The 23,442-nt window shown below is 43.4% G+C and overlaps 1 protein-coding gene across 2 annotated transcripts in view; it reads left to right on the forward strand.

Moving 5' to 3' along the window:
* The first annotated feature begins 2,437 nt into the window (after positions 1 to 2,437).
* The window catches only part of sulf1 (sulfatase 1), a 36,547-nt gene continuing 15,542 nt past the window's right edge, over positions 2,438 to 23,442 (forward strand). For both annotated transcript variants that reach the window (XM_023416972.2, XM_023416973.2), the window contains exons 1-5: positions 2,438 to 2,808; positions 16,398 to 16,696; positions 17,071 to 17,310; positions 18,047 to 18,198; positions 20,771 to 20,940. In XM_023416972.2, coding sequence (XP_023272740.1) covers positions 16,522 to 16,696; positions 17,071 to 17,310; positions 18,047 to 18,198; positions 20,771 to 20,940 — 737 coding nt within the window. In that variant the 5' untranslated portion in view covers positions 2,438 to 2,808; positions 16,398 to 16,521. The remainder of the gene's footprint in view (positions 2,809 to 16,397; positions 16,697 to 17,070; positions 17,311 to 18,046; positions 18,199 to 20,770; positions 20,941 to 23,442) is intronic.

Below are 23,442 nucleotides of genomic sequence, written 5' to 3' on the forward strand. Positions count from 1 at the left end.
GCCATAGAGAATGGGGCTAGTGAACCGAGTAGCCCCCCAACACTGGCCTCTGCCTGCACCTGCAGCCCCAGCTGATGGCTGGAAAGCTGGAAGCAAGAGGGGAGAAGTGAGTTTGAGCTCTGAGGAGGTTTGGATTTAGTTTAAGAATAAATCTTGCATAAGAGACAGGAATATGACGTCATATGAGGTGTCCAATAAGAGAGGTCTGAAACTGGCCATCTTAAAGCTAATTTCTGTGTTGGCTATCCACCATGATAAGGTTGGTGAAATATTTGTTAAATGAGGGATAAGGAGATGGAGAGTGAATGGGGGTTACCATAGAACTACTGGCCCCCCCGCAGGTCATTCAGTCATTCATAAGATGAGGCCATTTTATAGACCTCCCTCTACCCTTGCTTTTGTTGCTGTTGTGTCCATCAGCGGAAGTGAAAATGGAAAATGGAGATTAAGGGTGGTCATGCAAAATCACACATCAGTCTGTTGGTATAAGGTATATTACCAATTTCTACCTGTTAAAGGTTTAGTTTCTACATGGGCCCTTGTTGGATGTTTTCCTCACAGAAACTCGGCCTGATAACCTTTTCTGTCTGCATGGATTTATGATGTTTACAGATGTGCTCATCTCCTGAAAAAAACAGCCCCTCTGCCCCAGTGGGGCAGCCATCTTTAATCCAGTAAAGAGCACAGGGATTTGGTTGCCCCTGGTCTGCCTGAAGGCCCTTTGGAAACCTCTCGGCCGTGAGAATGGGGGGCTGGGGTTGGAGGTGTGGGTTGGGGTTTGTGTAGCCATGCAGGAGGGGCTGGGGACAGTCTTTGTGAATTTAGTTAATCTAATTTGAGCTCTTTCCCCCTAAGGCCCTTTCTCTCCCTCACCACTGCCCCTAACATCAGTCCAAGCTGGGGAAAGTTTCACGTGTCCCTGGTGAAAATAGGCTTTGTTTAGTTTAATCCAATATCCTCATGTAAACCTGAGGGGAATGTAACTGGGAGCATCCACTGAAAAAAGTGACAGTATCTCTCTGATAAAATGTAAAGCTGATACAAATGGAGTCTCTGAACAGTATTACATCATAATATGTTTGAGAATTAACCTAAATACATGAATAATTTCAGGATACCACAAACACTGTTAAACATGGCTCTGTATGAAAAGAGATTGAGGCTTTAAAAAAAAAAAAAAGTAAAAAAAAACAAAAAAAAAAACCGTCAATTAGTTTCCATTAATAACTGTCTGTAAACCTGTTTGAACTTAATGGAATTTATCAAAGAACAACTTAAAACAGAGGTCTGATGCAGAGGTGTCGAGGCTGCTTATAGAATGTAAATGAACCACTTAGAAGCCTTTCTTTGGTGTTTCACACCTCTGATTAACTCATTGTGATGCTGTCGGATATCAAATGGGTATTAACTCATTAGGTTTTGCCTTTGAAGTTGCTCCTGAATATCATCAAGTTCTCGTAATCCTTTTTTAATGGATCAGCGAGTAGGACAGTGCTTCAACAAAATGATTAATGTGACAGCTTTTCTCACCTAATGTTCCTTGTGTTTTGCATGAATGGTTTGGGAATTAGTTGATTCATTTAGGAAATGCAGCAGTAATGATGTTAATGTTGAAAGGCTGATGGTAGAAGGTTCGATGTTTGCCTTATCAATCTGCTGCCATCCAGCTGTAAACCCATACGCCCTCTTATCTTTACTTCTTTTCCTTTTCTTACTCCCTATAGCGTGCTCTTTCCTTAGCTTTGTAATTTTAGTGTGTTCCCCTCTGCCCTCCCTTTTAACTTAAGGCAATAGGTGGTGAAGGGCAGGAATGCAGCCGTGGGACTGTAAGGATTTATCACACTAAGGTGTGAGGGCTGCTGCCTGTGCTTCTGTGCCTGCAGATGTAACAGTTGAGTGCCAACAGCATTCCCACCACGAAGCCAATACAGAATTTTATTGCTTCTTAAGTTTGATTCTTTAGACCACATACTCTGTGGCTGCAGGGAGAGGAGTGGGAGGAGAGGGGTCAGAGACAGAGGGTGAAGTAGATTCTGTGTGCATATGTGCTTGCATGAGTTTTCAATCTAGGATTTGTGTGAGAATTGTTCAGTAACAATACCTGCAAGGTAACATTAAGCATGAGAATAGTTCAGCTCCATCTTTATCTTTTCTGTTTGCTTCTGCCACTTAAACAAGCGCTCTCTCTCTGTCTCTCTCTCTCTCTCTCGCTCGCTCTCTCGCACTCTCTCTCTCCCTCTCGCTCTTTCGCTCATTCTCTCTCTCTGTCTCTCTCTCTCTGTCTCCCCTCCCATTCCTTCTCTTTCCACTCCTCTCACTCTCCCTGTCCCTTCCTCCTACTCTGCCTCTCAGGTTACGATGACTGGGGGTTTTCTTGCTTCCATCCCGTAGTGTGTGTGTGTGTGTGTGTGTGTGTGTGTGTGTGTGAGTGAGACTGCGTGTGTGTCTCCCTCTGCGCTGAGCTGTGTCCTTGTCCCTGCCTCCTGGCAGCAAGGAGCCACCCAGCAGCCGGTTTGTGATTGGGCAGGGGAGTGGGGTTCTTGACACAGTGCGGTGCTGACTGCTCTGGGACGTGTTTCAACAGATGGTCGAGGTTAGAGAGTGTCATCACATTGGAGAGAGGATTAGAAGAGAGAGGTTGTCTTCCAGGAGCCGTGTGGTCCCCCTACTCTTCAACCCCAAAATCCCAGCACCAAGACCCCTCTATGAGCAGAGGGAGACCCGGTGAAGCACTGCGAGGAGAAAACTCAGAGAGGAATCCTAGCCTTGGCTCTCACTCGGCCAGCACTCTGCTCTCCTGCCTTCCAGGTACTTCAAAACTTTCTCACTCTTTCTTCTTTTTTTTTGTCTATTTTGTACCTTTTTTTCCCACTGCTTTTGCAGTGTCAGTGTCTGTTAGTTTATTCAGTTAGTAATAAATTTCTGATGCAGCTTACAGTCAGGAGTTGGAGTCTTTAAGTAGGGATTTATAGTGGTGGTGAGCTGTGCTGTTTCTGCAGTGAATCTGTGTTGCCTGTACAGCAGGTCTGTGTGTGTGCAGGACTTCATAGTTTTCCCCCTGAATGACAGGAATTCCCTCCATCGCAAATTCTTCCGTCTCAAGGGATTAGAAGGCAGCGCATTCCAATAATGCCATTTTTTTCCCCCAATCCATAAGCACTTATCTGTTAATTTGTACTTTTCTGAATTCAGGGTTTTTAAAAGTCAAAAGGCACCAACTGTTGATGAAGAAAAGCTTGCTGTCATTGAAACGGTAGGCTGTATAATGAACTGTGTAATTGGGGGAATCCTATAAGTTAGAATATGGACAAGGGTTAAAAAAACATTCTCTATTTTATTCCGTTTGTACATCCTGAATGCGTCATTTTCTTGTTTTATCCAAAAACGTGAAGATTAATAGTTTTCTTGTTAACTTTGTCAGGGGAAAAAGGTATTTTTTCTACATTTCTAAAACTCAGTGTGGCATTTAACATTCCCTCACTTCAGCCCAGATAAGTTTTTCATAAATCTTATTCAGAGTGCACTTCTGGCAGATCGTGTCAGTATACGCTAAATGGATGAGCTGCTGAAGAGCGCTTTCCGGACAAACTGTCAGAGCTAAGCAGCGAGGCAGAGACTCAGGGAATGTACACCTCACTTCAGGTATTTAACTCAAGTCAAGTGAGAAGGGAAACTTGCCAGTGGAGTGGGAATATGATGTATAGTATTTATACCTTGCTCCAGGCACTGTGTGTGTGTGTGTGTGTGTGTGTGTGTATGTACGTACGTACGTGTATGTGTGTGTGTGTGTGTGTGTGTGTGTACAAAGTGTTTGCAAATGGAGATTGTGCAGCTGTGAAAGGCTGTGTGGACAGCAGCCGGGCTGAGAGGAGAGGAGGTTGTATGGGTGAAAGCTGCTGTTGTGTGACTTTGTGTTTACCTTGGTAAACCAGTCATAGCTACACTTCCTGCTTGTTACTTGAAGCACTGGTGATCTGATGACTGCTGCTTTAAGGCTGGTGGAAATGTTCATACAAAATTGAGTTGCTTAAGCAGATCGATCAGTGAAACGGTTGGAAGGTAAGTTGATAGGTCTTTTTATTTTAGAGACATGCTGGCACAATTTGAACCATTGTAAAAGCTGTTTAATGAAGTTTTGACTCGGCTTGACGGGATTTCTTCTTTTGTATTGACCAGAAAAAGACTTTGTATCTAAATGTTCTAAAAATCTAAATGCTGTAGCTGAACTTTTTTGTTTCTTTTTTTTTTTTTTTTTTTTACTTCTAAGATTTAAATTTTGCTACAGGTAGGCTTGAAAATTGCTGAGTGTGACTATACCTGTAAAAAGTGACTTCCGTCTGTTCTGACTTAGCTTTCCTAAATGATAAAATTATACTGTGGTCCTGTTCAAAGCTGATTGCTTTTATCAGTCACAATTAGCATAAAATAGAACAGACTGGCTTATATCTCAATACAGTGTCAATATGTGTCGCTGACTAGGGAGGCTGATCGAGAACCCTAACTTCATACTTTGGGTATTGACGAGACTGATCCACAAAATCCACCCTTCACTTCAGTTACACCCAGCAGTGTTTAGATTGAATTTCTGATTTCCCTACCCAGAGCGCAGCCAAAGCAGCTTTGGTGCGATTTTAAAATGCAGCGCTGACTGCCAGTTCAGAGGAGAAGGGAGATCCTTTTAAACTGTTTAGCTTCACTCTGCTACAAACAAGAGCATGAGCAGCTGCTGCAAATAATTAGGTTCTGGGGGGTAGACGCTTGCCAAGACAAACGTTGTTCCAGTAGCAGCGCTGCCATCATTCGAATCTAGTGTGTGTGTGTGTGTGTGTGTGTGTGTGTGTGTGTGTGTGTGTGCGTGCGTGCGTGCATGTATGTAAGTTAAGTAATTCGTTCTTGTGATAAGTATGGTGAGTGACGGAGTGTAAGGGAAAAGAAGAGGTAGTATCTGTGGTTTTTATTATTTGTACAAATGGGAGCTGAAGTGTGTGTGTGTGCACGCGCGTGCGTGTGTGTGTGTGTGTGTCCTTGGGCTGCAATGAATCAGACACTTCCCAGACATCTTGCGTGACTTAATACGTGCCGACTCATGAACAAGGTCCAAGGCATTCATGAATGACACACTAATTGTTAAAGGCAATGAAAAAGGCGCTAATTAAGCATATGCAGTAGTTCTAAAAAGTTTTATACCTGTCAGAACTACTGCACTTCATATATGGGAGCAGTGGAGTTTGAAGGCAGTCCTCAGCAGGTATTTTTGCTTTTCCATTCTTTCTTTCTCATTAACTCCAAATAAAAAACCAGCTAGAGGAGTTTTGACATGACTCCGCCATCTCCTCCCCAAATCAGCACCATAATTGTGTCTCAGCTGAGTCACACTGTTATCATGCTGCATTTTACCTTCTCAGCTCAACCCTACAATGACAGCAGTCACATTTATGAATTCTATCATTACAGGGTTGCCTTGGTTGCAGTAAAATTGAAAACCTCGCAATAGTCTTCCCAGTCTCCTGTAAGAATAGGAAGACACTTGTGGCCAACAGAAGAGAAGTTGGGATCATGAACATTTGATCAATTTGCACCTAATCATAAAACTGACTGATGATTGAATAAATACTCCAACTGATCATTCAACATCTTTGCTACGGAAGACTCATCTTTCTGTAAACTGCATGACTCTATTACTATAGTTTGTGTGTGTTCTCTTGTGTGCGAGCATGTTAAGAAAAGATTTCCTAAACCATCCTCTCCTCCGGCACTTGTTTATCTCTTCAGCTTAATGATAGTGTACCTCATACTAGCCTGATTGCATAGTAGCGCTGGAGTAGATTGCACAGTCCTATCACTGCAAATGGCCAGTATTTGAACAGTGAGCATTTGGCATGCCTTTATTTATGTGGGAGCTAGAAAGGCTATCTTTAGATGACTCAGCCACTTTCTTTCCGTTCCTTTGTTGTCTGTACTGAGCAAATATTGCTACAGAGTTTCAATACACAGGCCTTAAACGACCGTCCTTGACTTGTGAGGACATATCTCCAGGGAAATAATGCCAAGCACATCTGGATGAGCACAGACACACACATCATAGTTCTACTTCGGGGTATTAGGGAGCTCACAATAGCACCCCCATGTGTTTATTCAGCCTCTCATTTAAGCAGTAAAAGGTCAGGGCATGCAAACATCACATCCAGCTCATCATTGGCAGGAATGCCTGATGTGTCCGACTCTGGCATTCATCCACTTTGTCATGAGCCTCTGCATAAAGATTAATTGAGGGGAGAGAGAAAAAAAAAGTGTGTGTGTGTGTGTGTATATATGTATGTATATACATATATATGTATGTATGTATGTATGTATGTATATGTATATGTATATATATATATATATATATATATATATATATATAAATAAATAAAAAATATAGTGTGTGTTTGTATGTATGTTTTGTGAGGAAAAGGTCTTGCAGTGCCGTCAGTAAATGGTTCAGCTGCACAACAGCCAGGACTGACCCTTGACCAGATCCTTGTAATTTTTTGACATGAGAATGAATGGAGTGAGAGAAGATGTGGGATTGCTGTTAGGGGCTAAAACTGCACATTAATGACTAAAGCCTGAGTGAGAGAAAGGATGTTCATGCCTTTTCTGTGACGTCCGGAGCGGCTTTTGTTCAAATGTCACTGCACATAGATGCACCATGGACCTAAGAGGGAGAAAGAGAAAGCTGGGTCAAGACAGACAACAGAGAGGGGGAAGTGGAAGGAGAAGAGGCCAAGATAAGAGAAAGGGAGGTGTGAACATGTGATAAAGAGGGGAGGAAAGTAAGAGTTTGAAGTGGAGGGAAAAGATCCAGCGATCTTGTCGTGATCAGAGGCTTGATCTTGTGCACATGTTCTTGGTTGTCACCCACACGTGTGCACATTTGAAACACATGGACACAAACATAATCTTCTCGTGGCACAGGCATGTACAAAAGAGAAACATAGAAAAAACGTGTACATACACACACATTATCCACAAGCTTACCCCCTCTGTCCTCCACCCCCCAGAGAGCTGCACTGTCCCTGCTTTGTCATCTCTCTTGTCCAATAATCCCTTCCCCAGGGAGAAGCAATCTGTTTTAGATTTGAAAGAGAAAGGGCCCTGCCTGTATCACGTACAATTAAGCAGCCGTCAGAATGCGTCGGCGTAAGTTTGGAGGGAGAAGTGCTGCCACTGGGGGGTTGTCCCTTTCATCCACCGCCTTTCCAGAATGGAGATAATGGGGTGGGAGGGTTGGAGGAATGGGAATGGATGGGGAAGGGGGGGGGGCAGAAGGAATGAATACGTTTCCTCACCCCTCCATCCCGCTCCACAGCTCGACTAATAGAAGCCAGCATGCGTTTGTTTCAGCTCTTCTGCCCCCTTTCTTTCCTTCTCCCCTGGAGCGGGCAAACACATTCAGCCTCTGCCAGCACTCCCCTCCTCTGCCCGTGTGCATCTATGTGTGTATGTGTGCGCACGCACAAGTGGATATATGTGTGGACTTGGCCATGTGCTACTGGTAGCCTCTGGTCCTGTTTGCCCTTACTCGAACAGCCCGACTTTGCCATTTGGATGCTGGATCTTTGAACAGTTGTGGTATTAAAGGTCGAGTAACTTTGTTTATGCTGACAAGGTCCATTATTGCATGACGTGCATTATCTTTGCTTTGCTTTTCTTGAATTGCCCACGGCAAATTCAGCTGAGTTTGGTTGGTGTCTCTTGAACATGTTGGGATGATGTATTGACTGCATTCCTTCAACTCTGAGTGTCAAGGAATGGAAGCACTCAGAGGGGTAAGCTCCCCGTTTTATGCTTTGTAAGCTAAAGAGTTTTTCAGTAGATATTGGTATTTTAGGTATTTTACGATGCACTAAGATGTGTAATTTTTACCACATGGGACAAAGTTAATGAAATTACAAATGACGTTACTGCATGCTTTGGAAAGCCACACACTGAGCCAGAGGCAATTGAAAGGAGAGCTCCCCTGTGTACAAATTACAGGTTATGCGTCTGTCTGTGTTCAAGTCCGACTGATTCTTACTCTGACTGTTTGACTCAATGACTATTGCACACACACATGGAGTATATGATATCCAAATATACACACACCCACACACACACATATGTGCCCACAGGCATGGACAGAGGGGAGTGCTGAGCAGGCACAGGTGCAATCGGACGAATACGTTTTTATGAGTGGTATCATGTTGGTGTGTCACAGCCATGGAGAAGTTTGTTTATGGCGTCCAGGGTCACGCAGACAGGTTCTCATGGTCTATGTTTGTCTACGGTTCCCAGAGAATATGCCTACACATGCTCCACATTTTAGGGGTGTTTAGTTTCATGCGAGAGCAGCAGCACTACACTTAACTGGCGTTTGCTGACTGAGCTACTAACATCTCACCCTCAGGATTCTATTTTTTTATTTATTTTTTTTGTTTAAGGATTGCCTCTTGGAACGGAGTTGGTTTGCTCTCACATTAAGTAATTAGGCGAACTTTTACTAAATGTTGAATGTTCATTGACATTTCATAGACTTAGACATAGCGGTAGGTGCCTTTACGGATCAGTAGACAACACTGTTTCCATAAAATAAAAAAATCTTCAGGCCAGTGGACTAGTGGCTAAAAGGAATGAACAGCTTTTCAGTCTGACCTTTGCAGCAATATTATCAGAACTCTAAATCAGCCATTAGACTAGCTCTTCAGCTCAACCTAAACGGCTATGTGTTTTATATGTTTATTGGCTTAGTTAACACTTTATGGTCATATTCATTGACCAAAAAAAATGTTTGTTTGTTTTTTTGTCTGATTTCATGTCTATTTCTGGTGCATATAGGTGTCAAATTTTCTGTCTGGTTGGAATTATTTAACAACATATTTCAAGGCTTTCTATTCCATCAAATACAGTTCTTGGTTTTTTTTTCCCCTTTTTTTTTTTTCCCTGTTAAAACTTTTCTGCCTGTAATTGAAATTGACATGATTTTCTTCAGACTGTATGAGTGAAAAGAACCTTTATTTTCATTCTAAGCATGGACCCGTAAAAACACAAAGATGGAACGAAGTAGAGGGCAGTTTGCTATATATAACATTTTTCTCTCTTTTAGTAAATTTAGTTGACACTTTTTTTTTCTTTTGTTAATTTGTAACCCGTGTGCATAGAGCGAGAAGCCCATTCCTCCCTAATTACTTGTTTCTACTCAATAACACACGTCTTTTTTTTTTTTTTTTTCCTTTTTCGATGTCCACATTATACAAGAGAGAATTCAAGTCACACTTCTGAAGTCAGTAGTCAGTGAACTTTACAGGGCTATTGAACTTGGTAACCTGCCGGAAAAAAAACCCACAAGACTTCTTTCTTTCTTTCTTTCTTTCTTTCTTTCTTTCTTTCTTTCTTTCTTTCTTTCTTTCTTTCTTTCTTTCTTTCCTCTCTTTCTTTCTGTGCCACCATGCTGATGATTTCATGGAAAAGAAGTCAATCTCCTTATTCTTGACAAAATTACCTCAGTGGAAACCCATTGAAGCAATTTGCCATAGCTCTCTTTTGTGGTAAAAGGAATAATTTATCTGGGGTATATTTGACGCGTCAAAGAGACAAGAAAGCCACCCATGAGTGAGCAATACATTCTGCTCGCTCTGACTTTCTCTGGAGCTCTCGCAGCCTGATAGAGTGTTTCTGATGGGAGTGTGGGTTTTGACAAGAAAGTGGCTGGAGGAATATGAATGCACTGTATTTTATTCATCTAAGGTCGTCTATTGCTAATGGTTTCCATTCATAGCTTAGAATAGATTTAACAAGAAAGTGCTCGCTTCGGGCTCATATCATATAACTTTGGCTGCAGATCCTCTGATTGTGATTCCATGTTTTCATATCACACTCTAAATCAGAGTTTGTTCACCCCCCCCACCCCTCTTCACTCTCTCACCCCTCTCCTCACACTCTTGAATGGTAAATCTGCTTTTCCACTTCACTTGAAAAGCAAGTTTTGCTGGAACCAGCAGTACACACCTTAGGAAAGATATAGAAGAACATTATGGCTCAGGTATTTTGATGTGCATCAGGGCCCTGAATATAATGATAATAAGTATACATGAGTGATACCAGTGATGTTGACTGTCACTGAGCCCCATTTGTCACATGAGATTTCTTTTCATGTATACGGAGCTCATCAAAGGGAGCCCATAGTTCAGGATATGAACATTTAAATACACCCCACCTTCAGGACAGGAAAGCACATGCACACACCCATATACAAATAAATACAGACCCATTTCTGAAATTACCTTGTGTGTTTTTTAATCACTTCCCTCTTGGGGTGCTCAAAACCCCCTCATGATTTCCAACAGACCACCTGGTTGCCCACAAACCATTCTCACTTTGAAGTCTATTGGACCAGGATTCATTTAATTATACATTAAGATGCATCCATAATATTGATGGGGTGGCCTGGCAGCCTTGGCACTACAAAGGGTCTCTTACCAGGTCCGAGAGAAACATGAGGGGTTTGACTAATAGCCGTGAATGCACCCACTCCAGGTTCACATTTCACTGAATTGAGGCCATTCTTCCTCATTAAAGTGGCCTGCGTTGTTCCCTAAACACACCGCATACCAATGGATGAGAATCATTTCTAGCTATAACATCTGAAGTTTTATAGTTGTGACATGGTCGAAACGAAGATTCTGCGTGTGCCTATCAAGGTAGAAAAGCGGCGTAGCTGTAAACATGTCGGAACAAAGAGCCAGTGATCTCTCCTCACTGCCTCGCACTTGGTTTTCTCGCTGGAATTTTGTCATAGAACCTACACCAATTTGGGCATTTTGGTCAAACAAATCAGTGGAGTTAAGAGTCTGAAAACACCAAGGTTTGAGCCTGTTCCCAGTGCGTACCCACAGCCAAGTGAGTGCACTGGGACAGAGCTCTCCTTCAGTGAGCCCAGCGTGGCTGACGGGTGGGTCTTGGTGGGTACAATGTGCTGCCCTTGGCCTGCCGGGGACAGCGGGCCCTGACACAGGCCCTCCTCAGTGTAAAAGGCCCTCGTCAGTCCTCATGGCAGCAGACCAGCCGAATTCCCTCGGATTATAGAAATATTTGGACAAACCTCAGTATTAATCTAAGACCTCGCCATAATCATTTTTTCCCCTCTGAAATGGAGAGCAGTCAGCCTAAACTGAAAATTGTCACTGGTCTGAAGCAAAAAGGGATCTAACACTGTTGTTCGCCATCTTTATCTCTTCTGAATTGTTTCTCAGGTCAGTTTGCAACTTAACATGTACTATATTGTAATTTTTATTTCCTGCTTTCCACAATGCTCTCATGGTAGACATTTCAGTTATGAGTGCCAATTTTACCCAAAAGGCTTATACCTTTATTGCAAGTCATGCAGGCTATGGTCACAGAACAGCCTACAGAATTCAAAGTATGCCTTCAGACTTTAATTCCCCACTCTTTGTAATTATTCCTCTGTGACTTGGCTGCCGTAGAGATGGACTGGGCAAATAGAGAGGGAGCGAGAGAGAGAATGGACAGAAATAAGAGGGGATTGGAGGTACTTTGAAATGGCCATTGTCCTTAATAGCAGGGCCCTTTTATGAATGAGTGATTTACTTTAGTGGGGCATGGCATCTGGTTTGGGTTTGACTTGCATCTTGTTTTGGGAAAGTGAACCCCCTCACCTCCAGACGCACCATGTTAACTTGAACAAGATCCAAAGTCTGTGGGTAGACGCACGTTAGTGGACAAATACGTTGCTTTAAGGGATGCATGGATTCATTGGCGTGTTTTTTTTTTTTTTTGTTTTGTTTTTTTTTTTTAAACAGAAGAGTTCTCTAATGTAACTTCTCAAAACTCTGCTGTCTTGCAGTGACAGCTGATAGATGTACAGACTGCCACTGCTGACTGAACAGAAACCAAGAAAGATGCAGCCCCTTTCCCATTGATAAAAATGAATGTGCAGGCTTTTACAAGACTTTTGTTACCTTCAAACCTCTGTACCGAACCCCCTCCACTCAATGTTTTCTTCCTTCAGAGTTTCCCCTCTTAACCCCTGTGTGTGGGTAGCCTCAGGTTGCTGAGGTTAGGTTAAACAAGCCGCCATCAAAGCCATATTACCACTCGGGTCAGAGGAGGGTCAGGGTGCAGCAGGGTGTGTGGTTTGAGGCCCTAACTGGAGGGCACAACTGCCAGCCAGCCGAATAGTACTGCCCTGGATGGTTACACAAGCAGCAAATCTATTATGTTCAGCTTTACCCGGTGCACAAAGCACAGCTGTCTGTGTAGCCATACCAAATCACTGAGCAATGCTGCTTGTGCCAAAGGAGAGTAAGTGAAAGAGCTGTTTTCTGCAAGTAAAGTAGGAAAAAACCTTTACTATCATGAAAGTAAAGATTAGTGGGGTGTTGAGGTGTGCTAAAAGTCCCTAGTGTTGATGGCCATTAATCTGAAAATTGCACATCTTTTATGTATCTGGCAGCTGTGTGACTGAAAACTACATAGTAGCCTTTTTGTTCTCGTCCTTTGAACCCCTGGGCATTTTACGTTCCTCCGATCCATCCCCAATATTCCTCCCCCAGCTTAACCATGATGAGTACAGTAAAGGCTCATTTAAAGGGTCATTAGTGCTAATCCTCCAAAACAATGAGGAAGGAGAAACAATGCACTCCGTAGTCCTCTGACTCTGTCCAGGAATAAAGACCTCTTGTCTGCTCCACAGATGTATAGAAGAGGCCTGTTCTACTTATATCACGCTAGATGACATAAAGAAATGAGTCATTCAAAATTAAGTGTTTATGAAAATGACATGAAACATTATTCTCACAGAGGGTTCTCAAGGGTTTCTTGAAATTGGCAACATGCATTTAAACTCAGATCTTGGAGGCAAGTAAGAAGCAGTGGCAATAACAGACGAGATATTCAGAAGCCAAGGATATAATAACTTTCAGATTTCAGCATATTCACTCATACTGTTTTTGTGTATTTATAGTGTATTAGTTGTTAGTTTTGAACACATCCAGTCATGTTTAGAGCTGAATGTACTGACCGGGTACCTTCCCTACTGCCTCTTATCCTTAAGTGTGCCTGAAGGCAAGAGCTACAGATAACATTTTGTTAAGTGTGTGTACAAAACAAAGCACTCAGAAGTGACTGTGTTTGAACAAAAAGAGCTAATTCAGTTAATCTTATGCAGTTAATCCAGATAACTAGCAATGATTAAAGCGGTATTCATACTGTCCAGTCTGGACAGTTTGATTACTTTCCAAATTTCAAATCTGGAGCAGATAGTTTTTAATATACAGATTAATAGGCTATACATATAAAATAAGTATTTACCACTAATATTCCCATTACAGGAGGTTTCAGTAATACTCGATGTGTACATTTTGCACAAATTTTTTATCTCCTCTTGTTGAAGAGTAGTAATATTATTTATGTTTATGTATGTTTAGTGTTTTTAGTGCTCAATGCAGGTGGGAAGGCTTCAGATCAACAAAGACCATAGAAGACATTCTGTTGCACTCATTAACCTCGCTGTAACTATAGTTAAGCTTTAAAAACAAAGTATGCAAGGAGGAAACATCTATTAACTATTCAGAATGATCAATTTGGTTATATGTAAAGTCACAGTCCACGTGAGCAGGAAAACTTGCCACACATGCCATCGCCCTTAATACAGCCAACCAACTGCCATCAGTTCATCTCTGCTCTGCAAATGGCAGCTGCTTATCTCTACACACTGGTCTTGTCGGTTAGCTTGGCATTTCCTTTAGCAACTTTATGTTCCATATGTCATATTAACAGTCGGGGTCCTATGGGTGCTATATAAATAAAAAAGCGTGGCGTGTCCTTTGATGAGGGGTCACTTTGAGACAGGCAGCTGTCAAATGATCCAGGGGTACCTCTGGCAGATACACAGCTTCTAGAAAAGCTTTTGCTCATGAGTGAACTTCGGATGACCTAGTGAGGAAAGTGGATCAGGTGAAATTAAGTTAGGATGAGAGGTAACTCAAAGGACAAGGGGAGTTCTCGCTCTTATTCCTTGCAGCAGCTGTGTCGTTTTACCTGCGTATGATCAGTCTGCGTCTCATTGGTCATTATGTGTGGCACTTTATTAGCCTTACCATCGCAGTCCTTTCAGACAGTGTAGCTATTGATACCACAATAGCTAACCACATCAACTCCACAACATTTTTAGCTGATTCCACAATGAACCTACTTGTCTGTTTTCTCACTTCTCCAAGTCGCATGAAGGGGCTATTGCTGGGAACCATTGGCATGTAAAATTGAATTTGCACTGGGTGCTAACATTACACTATCTGGCTGACTGGCTTACAGTTGATTTCAGGTCTTCCACAGCTTGACAGAAATAGAGACTTGAGTTTTTTCTAGATATGGGCTCTGTCTATTGTTCCTGGGAAGAGTTCCCATTTATGTAGGAGGACTTGGAACCTCTCAGCAGGAGAATGTGTTTTTGTGGGAGAGAGACTTGTGTGTGTATGTGTGAGTGTCTTATGATTTTTTTTTCGTGTCACCATATGTTTGTACAGTAGTTTGTGTTGTGTGTGTAATTCACTGTGAGGTTCTGTGCACTCTGCCACCCTGCGCTGGAGGGGTGTTTGTCCAAACGGCGCCAATGTTTGCACAGGGCTGTCACGATGACTGGGCTGGCTGGCCCGGACACTGCTCGTCTGAAATGCAGGACAGACCAAAGTGCTCTTAAAGCTCCGTCTGAAGCTCTGCTTATCACAGGCAGGATCTGACAAGAGAGAGCAGATATGAGATGTAGAGCAAGGCCAAGAACATGGCTTTCCTCATCTACTCACCCAAATTTTTTGGTTGGAAGATCTGTATTCATGAAGCCTCAGCTATAGGTCAACATAGTGCTTTAATGACAAAAATGATTTGCCAGAGTGTCCTCCATTATATGTCAGACACCATAAGTGATCAATTATTTTAGTTTCTAGTCTTTTCCAGCTTGGACTGGCCCTTTTGTGGAAATGAGGGTAAGGGGGGAGCCACTCAGTGGGGTTTGACCAGGCTCAGGTGTTGTAGACCTGCCATTTGCTTGCAGGCCATTAACTCAGAATAGGGAGCAGTATGGTGCCACTCAGTGGGATTGCTTTCCATAAGGCATTTTCACAGGCAATGATGGAGTACTCATTATTACAGCGTCATGGTTCATCTCATTGCCACAAGCCATATAACCACATATATTATTTTTTACAGAAAGTTACCTGCTAATTTAAATCATCTTTGCATTTTTTGTATTAATCTGTGACCTCAATCTTGCCATGTGGATTTATGGATTCATATCCGAAATCTGATTAAACAAGTGTGATCTCTCTTCGTGACAGCATGATGATCTAGGTTTTTCTGGAGTTGGGGTGAGTTTATTAATTTTCTACTAGTCCCTGGCATTTAGGCAAAGAGTATGTAGACTTTTTTTTATGGCCACCCATGACATTGTAAGTGAGCAAGAGGCTCCAAAGTGCCGTGATGACTCGGTGGTAATCTGTGATTGGCGACAGTGGCACTGGGGTTAATGTAGCGGAACCCTCTCTCCGCCTCCCGTGCCCCCTAACCCCCTAACTCCCTCCCCCCTAGTGTGGTCCCATCCTCCCCACCGGCCCTCTGTCACGCTTGACTCACTGGGGGGTGACTTTTGAGTGACAGGTGGAAGGTGGATCACGATTGGCTTACACAGGAGAGCGGCTGTGGGTGTTTGAGTGCAGTCAGCCAATGGCACAGTCTCAGCACACTTAGGTGAACAACAGCTCTCCAGTGGAGATGGAGAGTTTCCGTGCGTGAGTGTGTGTTATCTGACACAGAAGGAGAGAGTGAAAAACACAAGAAAAAGTACAAGGATATTGTGGGAAAAGACCAAATAAAATAAGACTCATGGGATTCTCAGAGGTGAGATGTGTGTTTCTAGATCTTCACTGCTCTTTTGTTGTTAAAATGTTTTTGTGGGTTGCTGTGATCTAGTTGTTTTTTTCCCAGTTCTGGTCAGGAGAGGTGATGTTGAGGGAATTTGTTTTTAGGAGAGAAGACTGATGAGGTTTCAGTCAGCACGCAACATGTGTTGGAACTGTTGGATAAATTGTCCTTGGTAGACTCGAGGGCCAAAGCGTGAAAGAATCTTCTCTGGCCTCTCTGTTTAAGGATAAACTGTTGTGTTTGAGCATGATTTGTGACCAGATGCAGACAATTAATCTGAAGTAAATATGCTGAAATCTTCCTACAAGGAATCTAGGCTTTTTCTCCGTGAGAGCAAAAAACAATTCTCTCTTCTACTGCTTTAAAATTTTCTATTTTATTTCTCTTTTTCCCCATGCCCCTTTTTGTAATGGCTCCATGTGTTTTCTCCTTCTGTCTCCTCACAGTCGACCACGGCTGCGAGAGCTGCCCGGGTGTGAGTGAGTGGCCTGGCTGGACCTCTTCTCCCTCCCTTCATCTCTCCATTAATCCTCCCTTCCACCCATCCCGTCTCCTGTCGTCTCAGACACCATGCTGATTCAGTGGCTGGCCTGGTTGGCCCTGCTGTCCCTGGACTGGGCTCCAGGCAGCTGGGCTTTCACCACCACCAGGGCTCAGGGCCTGAGGGGTCGCATCCAGAGAGACCGCAGAAACATCCGGCCTAACATCATCCTCATCATGACTGACGACCAGGATGTTGAGTTGGGTAAGACTGGCACACATCCTGGTCGTCCTGGAATTATATGGGCCCTTTTTACTTTTCATTTTGTTCCTATTTTTTGCTTACTTAAACAAATCTTTCTTGCACTGTTTCTCACATGAATTTCTGTGACTTATTTTTCCCTATTTTTCTCTCTATGCTGTCTTAATTAATTTCTTTGTCTTTGTGGGTATTTGCATCAGGATATATGTGGTCTTCCTCCACACATGAAATATTAAATAGAGGCCATAAGCTACTGCTGAATGGCCATCTGGCCTATTAACTGCTGAATTACAATTATTTTACCACCAAGGTTAGGTCATTTAAATAGACTGAATTGTGTTTGACACTTACGCTGATCTTCCTACCTTACCCTCCAGGTTCTCTGCAGGTGATGAATAAAACCCGTAAACTCATGGAGGATGGAGGCACTTCTTTCACCAATGCCTTCGTCACCACACCCATGTGCTGCCCGTCACGGTCTTCAATGTTGACGGGCAAGTACGTGCACAACCACAACACCTACACCAACAATGAGAACTGCTCCTCCCCTTCCTGGCAAGTTCAGCACGAGCCACGTTCATTCGCTGTCTACCTCAACAACACTGGCTACAGGACAGGTTGGTGTAGATGAAGACGTGTACACACACACACACACACACACACACACACACACACACTCAATCAAAAATCAGCATTAAAGGCCTTCTGTATGTTCAACAAAGACCTCTTAATGTAATGCTGATGGTGTGTCTCATTATTTTTCTTTATAGAAAAGTGGAACTTTTCAGGTAATGATGGTTCACCTGTACTGTGTACCATTTCACTTAACGCCAAGATACTGTCGGTCACTACCAGCTCAAATCTCCTCCTGTCCCTTCTGTATTCACATTAGTAAGCTAGACTCCGCCGCCTTGCCTGCCTGCCTGCCTGGCTGTCTGCTGTGAGAAATGCAAACACAGTGTGCGTGCCAGGTCGGTGTAGTGTCTCCTCAGACAGTATCTGTGTGAGTGATGGGCAGGCGTTGGACTGGGCAGCTCAGTGGGGTCCTGTGGGCTGCAGCATGGCCTGTGGTTTTCGAGCTGATGCGTTAGTCTGCAATTAGCCCTCTCTGGGACAGGCTGGCGTCCTGCCCAGCCTATCCGAGAATGCAGTGCACTGAAGCCAGGGAAAAAGAGACAAGCTAAAAAGTTGTGCGTCACATGCACGCACACAGATAAAGTCACGCAGATTCACAGAATTAAGAATTTCATAGGAATAAGCAAACAAAAAATGTACTGATGGCCTAATACTGCGTATAAAAAGAATATTTGCATATTGAAAGTTAAACCTCCTTTCTCTCCTTCTCTTCTGCAGCCTTCTTCGGCAAGTACCTCAACGAGTACAATGGCAGCTACATCCCACCTGGGTGGCGCGAATGGGTCGGATTGATCAAAAATTCCCGCTTCTATAATTACACTGTCTGTCGGAACGGTTACAAGGAGAAACATGGTGCCGATTATTCCAAGGTATGTGTTCCCATAATTTCTAAAAAGGGACCATTAACTCAATCACTCATTTGTTTCCCCTTTATGATCCAATATAAAGACTTCTCCTGACAAATTGCAGGTTCCACTCACTTATAACTACAGACAGTGAAACACTTCACTTATCACAGTGCTGTGATTCAGGCTGGCAGGAATCCTCATTCGAGAATTAGAGGGAATGAGTTGCCTTGACTTGACGTGGCGTCTCCTCTTTGTGCAGTATCCCTTTATTATGACGCGCCTCACCTCAACATTTAGACCCTGTAAAATTGAAGCATCTTCATGAGAAGCCAATGTTGCCTGTGATAAATGCCACCCTGCACTTGTTTTTGTCTCCCTGTCTGTCTGCCCATTTTGTCTTCTTTTTGTCTCACTATGAAGTGTTGCAGAATGTTTTTGTGCCATGACACCATAATAAAAAATGAGAAGAAATTTCACTTTACCACTCTGGATATGAACACTATGGTTACACTGTCTTTTTGTGGCTCTGCTTGGCACCGGTCATCAATCTTCCCTAGATGTTTTTATAAGAGCTGTCAGCTTGTTTTCACAGCTCCATGCCAATATCATCCCAGGTAGCGTAGTCCTGGGGACATGAGGAATCCATGAGGAGGGTTTATAGTTTGGATACTTGTCAAGTTTCAAGATGGCCAGCCTGAAAGATGGGCAAACAAATGTTTATACTGCTATTCCCCTGCCAACTTGGACTGAGGTGTAAAGTTACCCACAAGCTGAGGCCAAGGTGTTTACATGACATGGGCTTGGTCAGCAGATTGTGGTTTCAAACCAAATGGACACATTATTTGCTATTTATTGCCAAAACCCATCAACCTGCTGCCGCTAGGTCAACCTCAACTCCTCGTTTTAGATTCACACAGGGTGAGAGGGTCACGGTGTTCCACACGGACTGCAGCTGGCACATCGAGTCATTGTGATTAGATGAGGCAGTATACCCAGTGATTTCATCCAATTAGATCCCATCTGACTTTCCATCTGCAGGAGGATGAGTTCATTGAGGTTAAGGCCTTTGTTGAAGACCTTTTGTGTGAGGTTTAGCTTGAGAATATGATCCATATACTTTTTTTCTTCAAATTCCATGACAGGAGACAACTGTCATAGAGACACACCTGCAAGCCAGGTGTAATTTGTTTCTAGTGATCGGAGATCAAGCACTGTGAAATTAATCTTGTAAAGTCAAAGACACAACCCACTGCAGCATTGACAGTCAAGCCATATAGGTTGTAATAAAACTTAAAATTTAAGAATCTCAATTTAAATGGATGAATGTCATTGTGAAATTAAACCATGTGTGAATGAGCTTGTGATTATGTGACACTTAGCACTAATCATCTCCAAACGGTTCTGGGAAAAGTGATACTCCTCACCTCCCTGACCATTTTATAGCTGCTGGCCAGGCATTCCCCATGACACTGTCACTTCCTTCTGACCTGCCAGAGCCCTTAGCAGCAGTGGCTCAGATTTTGGAGAGCTGGCAACGCGAAGAAAACAAGTATGGCAATGCTTTGCCTTGTGCACGCAATCACCAGCCTCCGTGGGCATGTGCAGCTGCCAGGCCATTAAAGCTGGCCTGGCTATAAAGCCTATTAATAGAGACAGGATGAATCAGCCAAACCCACTTCTGACATTTCAGGGAAATCACCCTTTACCCTTTCATTCTCAACCTGGCACTCCCTTCCGTATGTTGTATGCTAGGCAACAACAGAGGCATAGCAAAACTGCAGGTAGAATGGTTAATCTACTGTTGGGAACTTGGCAAATGCTGTTGTGATTTTAGTTCAGGGTGTGATCTACCCAACATTTCAAAAGCAGACTCCACCACGCCTGGAATGAACGTTTTTGATAAAAGTGTCACGCCTGTTGATTGTTTGATGTGACAATTTTACATCTCCTGAGTCAAAGCTCTTCCTTCATTCAGTTGTCCTGTCCTTGCTCATGCCTTTTTTGAATTTTGAAAAACAGAGCACTCAGGATCTTGGGGACCTTGTGTCTTTTTTGAGAAGGAAAGTAAAGAAGACATGTTAAGAGAAAAAGGAACAAAATAAAAATGAAGCTAAACAGGAGAAAGAGAATGGATAGCCTGGAGAGGAGCAGAGGGTGGGAGCTGTCATAACAACATACCATTTGAGAGCGCCAGGCTCCTCTCACCATCAAGTGGTGTCACATTCAATAGTGCAGAGATTCATTGATGAGGCAACAGCCCATGTACTGTATACACATACACACACAGACTCCAGCACGCACACTCGCATTTACGCACACACCGGCAGGCTGCCAGCTGTTGACTCGACAGATTGGTACTGTAGTGTACTCAATGGCCCCAGTTCATATCCCCACTGGCCCCTCTCCATGTATTTGAAAATGACTGGACGAGGGAAAGCAACATGTCATGGTGATTGGACTGCGAATGAGTTTTTATCAAAGCTCGTGTTGTTTTGCATTTTTCCCCAGTTCCACCTTCACTTTTAGCCTCCTCTTGCTGTGAGTTTAGCCCTGTAGCACTTATTAAAAGCCTTGGTTTTGCTATTCTTTCCAGGACTATTTCACAGATCTGATCACCAACGACAGCATCAACTTTTTCCGCATGTCCAAGAAGATATATCCTCACCGTCCTGTGATGATGGTCATCAGTCACGCTGCCCCTCATGGCCCAGAAGACTCGGCACCTCAGTACGCTGAGCACTTCCCGAATGCTTCTCAGCACATGTAAGTTACATTCAGGCTCACATTATTACACCCACTCCAACACACACACACACACACACACACACACACACACACACACACACACACACACACCACAGGGTTCCGACATAGGACTTTATAAAGAAGATTTAGGGTCCGTATTTAGAGATGATATACGCAGATATTCTGAGAGCTCTCATCTGCTGCTTTATGGAATTTTTCTTGTTAACATCCAATTACAGTTTTTATGATTTGGTGTACCAAGCATTATTGCAGTACGTACGCCCCTCAATCCCTGCTGATGACAGGCTGCTGAGAAGTTGCTGGGGCCGACGACTCGGCGAGTGTGAAATCAAAATGATTTATCATCCAAGAATAGCTGGGGGACATACCATGGGGAAGATCAGGGATGGCTTTTTTTTTTTTTTTTTTTTACTGCACTTATGCCAAGCCAACATTGGCCTCCCACAACTCTCATCACTGATTTGAGGCAGCATTGCAATACACTGGGTCGTTCCATGGCAACATGCCCTGCCGTCTCTTGGTAGGCCCTCCAACAGGCTCCCAGGGTGCACTACTCCACTGGGTGGGTGGGGGGGGTGGCGTTAAAGGGGTTCAAGGCTGCTTTCCCAGTACTCAGTGTGTTTCCCACTTCCTTCCACTCGCTTTTTATCCCACTTAACATTCCCCTGTGTCTGTTTGCTCTTACCTCTCTGTCACTCTATCTGTATATCTCTGTTTCTGTCTGTCTCTTTATCTCTCCCTCTGTGTCTCCTTGTGTCCTCTCTCTTTTTCTCATTCTTGCTCACTCTGCCCACCCCTCCATCCCCTCCTGTGTAATTCGCAAAGGACTTCCTGACCCTGTCCATATCAATCAGTAGTTTTTCCCCACAGCTCCTGGGACGAGAAGAATGCATTGTGTGCTTTGGAACACCCTTTGTGACATTATTAATTTATTTTTAGCCCGAGCCTCCGGGTGAAGGGGGTGGAGCTGGGGCCCGGTGGTGACTAAAAGAGGGTTGCCCCAGTGATCGTGTGTAGGTGCAGCATGTGTGGAATATGTGGTGTGGTTGCTGTGGTAGCACAGGTGGTTGGCATGGGTGGTGTGTGTTTGTTTTTGGTGTTTGTTGACAACACACATCCATAACAGATGTGGTAAAGATTTCCCACAGGCAGATGTTGCGTAGCAAATTCTTTTACACATGTGATTATGTTTTAGACATTGTTCCATATTAAGTTTGAGTTGGTTCTACTAATGGAAAGATATGACTGCAATTTTATTTAGTCAGACACTTTTTATCTTTGCAGCAGATGCCATATACAGCTAATGTGTAATACACAGACTTGGGAAGAGACTGCGTGGCAGTAAAGGAGGAGCCGCCTCTTAAATCAAATGAGCGTCTGTACTTTTGACAGCAACAATAGCAGGGGAGGGTTTGATGTTAATGTCATTAACATTCCTCACTGTAGGTGTTTTTACTGTGTCTCTTAGATGTAAGCCAAGCCCCTGACTTATTTTAAACACTATAGATGTGGTGTGGTTTCTCAGTGGCATGTCTTTCTATAGTAGGGAGTGAATGGAAGTTATTCTGGTTGTAGCTCAACAAGTTGCCTCAGGGAATGTCACTAATCCTCATGCAGGATGTGTCTATGTTAAGTTTTGTAAGGTCAGTAGGCATTCTGTTGTGAAGAGTAGGCCCTGCACTTGTGTAATACAGGGCTAATACCACAAAACAATGACCTACATGTGACAGGTGGCAGGTGTGACCTCTCCTATGGACTGGCTTCATTCCACTGACCTCTGCATTCCTGGTTCCCTTGTGCCCAGGGCCCCATACCTTGGTGGCCCATTGCCCAGAGACAGGTCCCTTTGTGGGGCTTATTAGACCGCCTGGCTAGGTGGGTGAAGAGTTCACCCTTCTCACAAAGCGAGCCTGAGGAAACGAGGGCAGAAGGCAGCTCACTCAATCAGAGCAAAACAGCTCCCATAGCAGGTCTTCATTAAGTAAGTCTTGATACTTTGTCCAGCAGCAGATTATTCAGGGGTAGAACCCATTCTTTTATAGTTTGATAGTCACTTATAGCTGAAGGGAAATTATTGGTTATTCCTAAATAACTTTCCCATGACTGACTACAAAGCTGACTTAGATTCTGGGGCTTTTTACATATATACTTAAAGTATATTATGTAGTCATTTGCTTTGACCTGTAAAAGCTTTGCTGGCCACAGAGTTACCTTCATACAGTAGTCTATAGTGTACTTCTCTCGTTTGCTAAAGCCACAGACAGGTGAACAGCTTCTCTCAGCTGTAACTCCACAAACAAAACTGCTTCTCCCTCCCTTTTGCTGTTTATCCCCTCTTGTTATTCCCACATTTTAAATGACCATGACTTATTGAGTTTTTGGTCCAGTAGTTGTTGCAAACTCGACTTTGGGGCCTATTATTTTCTTAAGCATGTGCCAACCCTCAAATGACTTGTCTGTGCCAAGTGTGCAGTGGAGCAAGGAGACTCTCGTCTCTGT

This window comes from Seriola lalandi, unplaced genomic scaffold (assembly GCF_002814215.2).
Source record: "Seriola lalandi dorsalis isolate HSWRI2012SDOR001 ecotype SW California unplaced genomic scaffold, Sedor1 jcf7180002054570, whole genome shotgun sequence".
Lineage (NCBI taxonomy): Eukaryota > Metazoa > Chordata > Actinopteri > Carangiformes > Carangidae > Seriola > Seriola lalandi.